Source organism: Coregonus clupeaformis, unplaced genomic scaffold, assembly GCF_020615455.1.
Source record: "Coregonus clupeaformis isolate EN_2021a unplaced genomic scaffold, ASM2061545v1 scaf0662, whole genome shotgun sequence".
Lineage (NCBI taxonomy): Eukaryota > Metazoa > Chordata > Actinopteri > Salmoniformes > Salmonidae > Coregonus > Coregonus clupeaformis.
In genome coordinates this window covers 7,352-14,254 of record NW_025534117.1, presented here as the reverse complement: position 1 = coordinate 14,254, position 6,903 = coordinate 7,352, and the positions used below count along the sequence as shown (strand labels likewise).

Here is a 6,903-nt window from a genome sequence, read left to right as displayed (position 1 = left end):
TATGGAAAGTATTTCCTTGGCTACCACATTACATCACACTACAACACTGTTGCTATTGATAGAAACGTACCCTATTGACCCCTATTCAAAATAACATCTATCAGTTAATTCAATGCACTATGATGCTGTATGTAAGTCATATCGGCCTATCTAACCTGGGAGAATTCAGCACAGGATATCCTGTTTGCCATTTCTCTAGAGAAGTGACTCTACACCCTATCAGTGTGTCCTTGACAGTGTTGGGGAAGCTACTCTGAAAATATAGTTTACCAAGTTACCAATTACTTCACACTGGAAGAAGTTATGCTACATATAAATCAACCCTTAAGAAATTGTTTATAGTTTACCTTACTAAAGTTACTTTTAAAAGCAGTTCACTACATCCAAACTACTTCATGAAAAATTATATCTAAATCTGAAATGTCATAGAATACAAATAGCAAGAACAGATCACTCTGTAGTCAGATGTTAACAGAATGTGTAATTTATCCTATTAAACACAAAAATGATGTTTCAAGTGAGAATTAGGCAGATCTGATGCCATATTTCCTTTTCTTTTTGCAAAAAACGTAGTGCGTAGTTCCAGTAGTTAGCTAGACCGCTACATGGCAGAAAAGTAATTAACTACTGAAAACTACTGAATTTAATTCAACTACCACCAAGCTACTGCAAAATGTAGTTGAATTACTAGTTGGACTACATGTAGTTCACTACTCCCCAACACTGGTCCTTGATAAGCAGCCAGCTGTTACAATGTCAGACTACCTCCTATAGGATTAATATTTACAGGTCACTCCACTGAAAAGGTTAACAGCTGGATCATGCATTGAAGTGGATTAGGTGAATGTGCCCTCTCTATATATCTGTGTGTGTGTGTGTGGGTGTGTGTGTGTGTGTGTGTGTAGGTGGATATGAGCTGTTCTGTCCTTGTTTGTGCATTTCTCCACACTTGCCTGTCAATATTCCAATCCCATATTGTGGATAACTTGGCCTCGGATCGATAGGCTACAGAAGGTCAATGACCCTAAGGGCATAAAACAACAGACTCCTAATCAACTTTCGAGCCAGGCAGGCAGATCTAATTCAATTAGCTTAGATTAAACACTCTACACACAACCCACCGATGCATATTGACCGACCCTATACACACACGCACGAGCGTGCGTGCGTGCACACACACACACACACACACACACACACACACACACACACAACCTCCCCATGACAGAGTCTTGTTTAATTGCTAATTAGTGTGTCTAATTAAAGTGGACATTCATGGTGTTAATATCCAAAAAGAGGTGTTGGTGTTAATTAAAGGTATACCTTCTTTCTCCGCCCCTCATTCAGTTTCTATGAAATAAGAGGGACAGTATTCCCGTGAGCTATAACTGCTGTACAGTGTAACTGTGTGTGTAAACGTGTGTGAAGTGAGTCGCCAGTGAAAGACAATGATCCATTTTAGATCACATTATTAAACGTGGCGTGGACGTTTCAAGCCACATTCATCGAGACAAAAGGATTGCCAGCAGCACACAAAGTGCTCACATCAAATGATGCAAATGGTTTGTATTTTAGCTCTGTTAAACCACATTAATCTGCTTACATGAATATGCACAATACGCAGAATGTATCTCTCTCCCCTCTCTCTTTTTTACTGTCTTTTTATCTCTCTCTGTGTTTGTCGGTCTCTCCATCTCTCTCTTTATCTGTCAATAGAACCTTGTGAGTTACAGCGACCCCTACCCCAGATACCAATAACAACAATACAGCTTTTCACAATATGATTCACATTCACAGGGTCCAGGTTAAATGTCTGATCATAGATCAACATGTAGGGCCAAATACCTCCTACTCCTCCCTATTGCTCCTAGCTGCATGTCTCTGCTCTTGGGGCGGGGCTACTGTTTAACACTGCTGTGTAAATTCCCTATCTTCACAGGAGGTTACAGATGGCCTGTATCACAGTACATTACCCTGCCTCCCTGGTTGGCTAGTCCTGTGCTGTGGCTGACTGAAGACCCTAAGGCTGCATCCCAAATGGCAGCCTATTCCCCATAGGCCCTGGTTAAAAGTAGTGCACTGTACAGGGAATAGGATGGCATTTGAGACACAACCAAAGCCTGCATCCTCACACCGTACAGCCTCCTTCAGTGTTTTCAGCTTTTCCTTTTTATTCCTCTCCGCTTGCTGTGTGACTGTGTGACTGTGACAGCCACTATTGAAATGCAAATGGTTGTGCAGTATCCAATAGTAGGGCGGATCTTAGGGATAGGAGGGAGAGACTGCTTGACAGCTTTGTTCAAAATCAGCATGTTTTCCCCCCTTTGTATCTCTCTCTCTCTCTTTCTCTCTCTCTGGGTATATTATCTCACTGTGTTTCTGTCTCACCAACACAGACACACACATTATCTCCGTGCCCTACATGCGCCAAAAACATGTGTAGGAGTTTAGACTGACTCAAACACACCACACACACACACTCACATACAGTACACTCGATGTCACATGCATACACTCGACGCAGACACAAACATGCGTTACTTCATCTGAGTTCCCGTCGCTACACACAGATGAAAGCGTGGCACAGAGAATGACACTCCAACAGGTGAATTCCACATGAAGTGTTCACTGAATACTGATTGGATGGTTGGCCTGGGCACCCTGTCTCTAATTATAACTGCAAAGAGGATGAGAAGGTTCCAGAAGTAGTGCTACTGTCCACTCCATTCACTGTCACAATGACCCTGCTGTACTATCATCTCTCTCAGCTCTGGTCCTGCTGATGTTTACACGGATAAATGAAACCTACTGTAAATGAATCAGGCTCCGTCAGACTCAACTTATCTCTTTCATCACCCTCATTCATTTCATTTTCTCTCTTTCCTTTCGGCTGTCATCTCAAATTGGCAGTTCACCGGGATCAACAAGAGAATCATTACTCAAAACTCAATTTCCCACAATGTCTCACTTCCTGTCTTCCTTTTAAAGCTTCTGCTGGGCTGACACGCCCTTCCAGTAGTCAAGGATGTCGTGGAGGTCCTCCCCTTTGGCGAACTGCACCTTCTTCCTTAAGGCGTTCCCGGCCGTGACGTAGCACGACTCATCCCGCTGGCCCTTCCTGTAAGGCCGGAACCTCTCCCAGATCCTCAGGGAGCTCTCCGAGGAATACTCAGGGCTGGAGGAGTACCCAGAGTAGTTTTGGTGGCGGGAGGGTGAGAGCTGCGAGTAGGAGGCGGCGTCACGGTGGGAGCGGGTTAGGGGCTTGAGGAAGGAGGCCCTCTGGTGCGGCGAACCCTGGTGGGAGCCCTCGTAGTACAGTGCCGGGACGGAATGGCGGTGCTCTGAGCAGTGGAAGTCCTCCTGCTGCCCCTGCCCCTGTCCCTGTCCCTGCTGCTGCTGGTTGGTAATACCATCAACACCACCACCACCACCACCTCCACTACCACACCCACCACCACCCCCACCTCCTCCCCCGCCGCTCCCCACCAGAGGCAGCCGCTCCAGGGGCTCTCCACACCCCACGGGGCTGCCTCTCTCTCCTGGGTACTGCTGGCAGGGGTCCGGACTGCGGGGCTCGTGGACGTCCAGGCTGTAGACCCGGCCTCCTCCTCCGGTCCCTCGTTCCCGGTCACGTCCCATGGAGTTGCAGGATGAGGTACTGCACTGCTTCTTCACGGCGCTGATCACCACCACAGCGTCAGCGCTCATCTGCCTCTGGACGGGGCGCACAGCAGACGCAGGGGGAGGGGGCCGGTAGGGGGGCGACACAAACCCTCCGCCGCTGATCCCCGGACGCTCCGAGAGAGGGACGGAGAAGGGGAGCGGCGGTGGAGGGGGGATCTTGGTTGTAGGGGCGGGCAGGCCCGGGCAGGTCTCAGTTACGCCGGGGGAGAGGGGGATGAGGCCACGGGTCAAGGAGGAAGTGCAGGTGGGCGGAGGTGAGCTGGGGTAGGAGGTGGTGGTGGTGGCGGAAGAGGCGGTGGAGGAGGCGGCCATGACAGAGTCCAGCTTCAGGGCGTCGATGCAGTTATTGATGATCTGGTTGACCTTATCCACCTCCATGGCGATGGTGGAGATCTCCGAAGCCGAGCCTCGCCCGTCGTCGTCGTCCGAATCCTCCCCCACGTCCGTCCCGTCCTCCTCTCTTAGATCCTCATCCCTCATCCCTCCCTGTCCTCCTCCAATCCCTCCATCTCTCATCACCCCCTCCATCCTCACGTCCATGTAGGTACCTTTGCTGGTCAGCATGGCCTCGGAGAAGGCCGTGGCCATCTTATCCTGAGGGATGGAGGAGAGTCTGGAGGAAGAGGTGTTGGCGGAGTGGAGCATGCCCGAGGAGGAGGAGGCAGACATTGGCAGCTTGCCCCCGTGCGTGTGGTGCTGGTACTGGTGGTGGCCCTGACCCTGGGCCTGCTCCTGGAGCTTCTGCACCGCAGACGGGTCGTTCCCCACGGCCGCCGCCACCTCCGGACCATACCTCATTTCTAGAATCGTCTTCTTCACACAGATGGACTTCTGCTTCTCCTCATGCCTCCTCTTCTTCCTCAGACAAAAGTAAACGAGGCCCAGGATGCAGAGCATCCCGAAGAGGCAGCCCACAATGGTCAATATGTAGTGGGTGGTGATGGAAGGTGTTGGCGGTATGTCGTCGGGGTTCTGGCCTCGGGTGGAGAACTGGAGGCAGGTGTGGTTGTAGCGTTGGGAGGTCCGGATGGAGGCCACGCAGAAGGTGTAGTTGGTGTGTGGCTTCAGCTTGTTCAGCGTGATCATCTCCTTTTTGAGCTTCAGGTTCATTACGTCAGAGACAAAGGTGTTGTTGTACTGCACCAGGATGTACATCTTGCTGTAAGGTCTGGGGATCTGGACCATGATAGAGGCCGTGACGAGGGACACGTGGTGGAGCTTGATGCTGGGGCTGAAGCTGTGCTCCGTGGAGGAAGACGAGGTGGTGGGCTGGTGGTACGGGCCCACGCGGTCCAACATGTCCGGGCCCATTCCGGAGGAATCTGAGTCTGGCGGGAGAGACGTCATCCCGGGGATAAAGACCCCGTCCCGGCAGACAGAGGACAGAATCGTCCGAGCGTTATGCCCGACGATGCCGGACGCAATGGGACTCAGGAGTGGGTAGCCAAACATCTCCCTGGGGGTCTCGCACTGCAGCCGGTCGTAGGTGTGTGTGACGTTATTGAAGGCCTCCAACCAGGTGAGGAAGTTGTACAAGTCACAGCCACAGTGGAAGGGGTTCCCAGCCAGCTCACACACCATGAGGCGGTTCAAAATGGTAAAGGTGGACGGTTCGAGGCGGGCCAGCTTATTGGACGACAGGTCAATGCTGTTGAGACTGAGGCACTCATCCAATGCATTGTTGCCAATGACCTTGATGAGAACGGAGAGAGACAGAAAGCAATATATTAAAAAACAAATCTGAACCATGTTGTACATACAGAATAATATAAATGTATCTTTAGTAAATAGTAGCACTGAAATATTTTAAAACTACATAACTAAACAAAACTCAACCAATGCCACACCTCTATGAGGTTGTGCTGGAGGAAGAGGCACTGCAGCCGTCCCAGGCCCCTCATCATGGCTTCTGTCAGGTTGGTCAGCTTGTTGTAGCCCAGCTGGAGGACCTAGGAGAGAACCACAAAGGATTACGTCAAGATTGAATCAATCAACCAATCAACCAACCAATCAATCCTCCCACCCACCCACCACCCAGTGTACCTGTAGGTTGGCCTGTTGAGCGAAGGCCCCATCCTCGATGTAGGAGATCTCGTTCTTGGTGAGGTTGAGGTCCGTGAGGTTGGTGAAGCGGTACATGGAGGTGTAGGGGATCATCTTGAGCTTGTTCTCGTTGAGCCTCAGGTCGTGGACCGTGTTATTGATGTGCTGGGGGATGGTCTCGTATGGAGGCTGGTTCTGGCTGCAGATGGCTAGCCACACGTAGCCCTTGTCCCCCTCGATCAGCCAGCAGTCCCCCCAGACCAGGCTCGGGAGGTGGAGGAAGAGGAGGAGAGAGAGAAGGATGAGGAGGATGGGGGTGGATGGAGAGGAGGTGGAGGAGGAGGAGGAGGAGGAAGAGGAGTGAGAGCGAAGCCTGCTGAGCATGATGGAAGGAGGAGGAGGACGAATGAAGAGGGAGGTTGTGTTAAAATGGAGGAAACGTGGGATTGAAATAAGGGATGGAGAGGTTTTAAAGGAGAAAGAGCGTGGATGATGGACTGGGGTAGCTAGGTTGTCCTCAGAAAGGGGAGAGGGGTTTAGCTTGGGTGTAGAAAAAGAGGGAGGGGCTTCACACAGCCAGTCACAGCTGTATGGTCATCATGGTGATTAGCAGAGTCCCCATGTCTTGTCACTTCCTGTTGGACTGCCGTGGTGAGTGAAACAGCTATTCCTCATACTCTTACTCTCTACGACGGGAGGTCTTGTTGATTGATCTGTTAGAAAGTAACAGGATCTGCTGGAGAGATGTGAGTCTGTGGAAAAGAAGAGAGGAAAACCGTGAGGCAACAATAGAGTGGCAAATGACAATAATAACATGGAATGTACATGGACTGTAGCAAACAATATAGAACACAAAAGGCTAGTGTTGCATACAGATGGAGGGTTTTCATTTGAGCACCCTGTTGCAGGAGAACTTTCCTGCAATGCAGGAAATGTTAAACGTGTAATGTACACTGCTCAAAAAAATAAAGAGAACACTTAAACAACACAATGTAACTCCAAGTCAATCACACTTCTGTGAAATCAAACTGTCCACTTAGGAAGCAACACTGATTGACAATAGATTTCACATGCTGTTGTGCAAATGGAATAGACAACAGGTGAAAATTATAGGCAATTAGCAAGACACCCCCAATAAAGGACTGGTTTTGCAGGTGGTGACCACAGACCACTTCT

At 50.0% G+C, this 6,903-nt stretch overlaps 1 protein-coding gene across 1 annotated transcript; it reads right to left on the bottom strand.

Moving 5' to 3' along the window:
• Window positions 1-675: 675 nt before the first annotated feature.
• Window positions 676-6,474, bottom strand: LOC121551824 (protein phosphatase 1 regulatory subunit 29-like). The gene is made up of 3 exons (XM_045216277.1): window positions 5,728-6,474; window positions 5,532-5,633; window positions 676-5,376 (listed from the first exon to the last, which is right to left on the bottom strand). The coding sequence occupies exons 1-3, from the start codon at window positions 6,109-6,111 to the stop codon at window positions 2,983-2,985; spliced, it is 2,880 nt and encodes a 959-aa protein (XP_045072212.1). The 5' UTR covers window positions 6,112-6,474; the 3' UTR covers window positions 676-2,982.
• Window positions 6,475-6,903: the final 429 nt, after the last annotated feature.

What these genes read in the sequence shown, in the direction of transcription:
- LOC121551824 (XM_045216277.1), bottom strand. Translation starts at nt 6,111, where the DNA reads ATGCTCAGCAGGCTTCGCTCTCACTCCTCTTCCTCCTCCTCCTCCTCC. An exon ending in CTCAACAGGCCAACCTACAG is followed by an intron (nt 5,634 to 5,727) that starts GTACACTGGGTG and finishes GTTCTCTCCTAG; the next exon opens with GTCCTCCAGCTGGGCTACAA. An exon ending in TCCAGCACAACCTCATAGAG is followed by an intron (nt 5,377 to 5,531) that starts GTGTGGCATTGG and finishes GTTCTCATCAAG; the next exon opens with GTCATTGGCAACAATGCATT.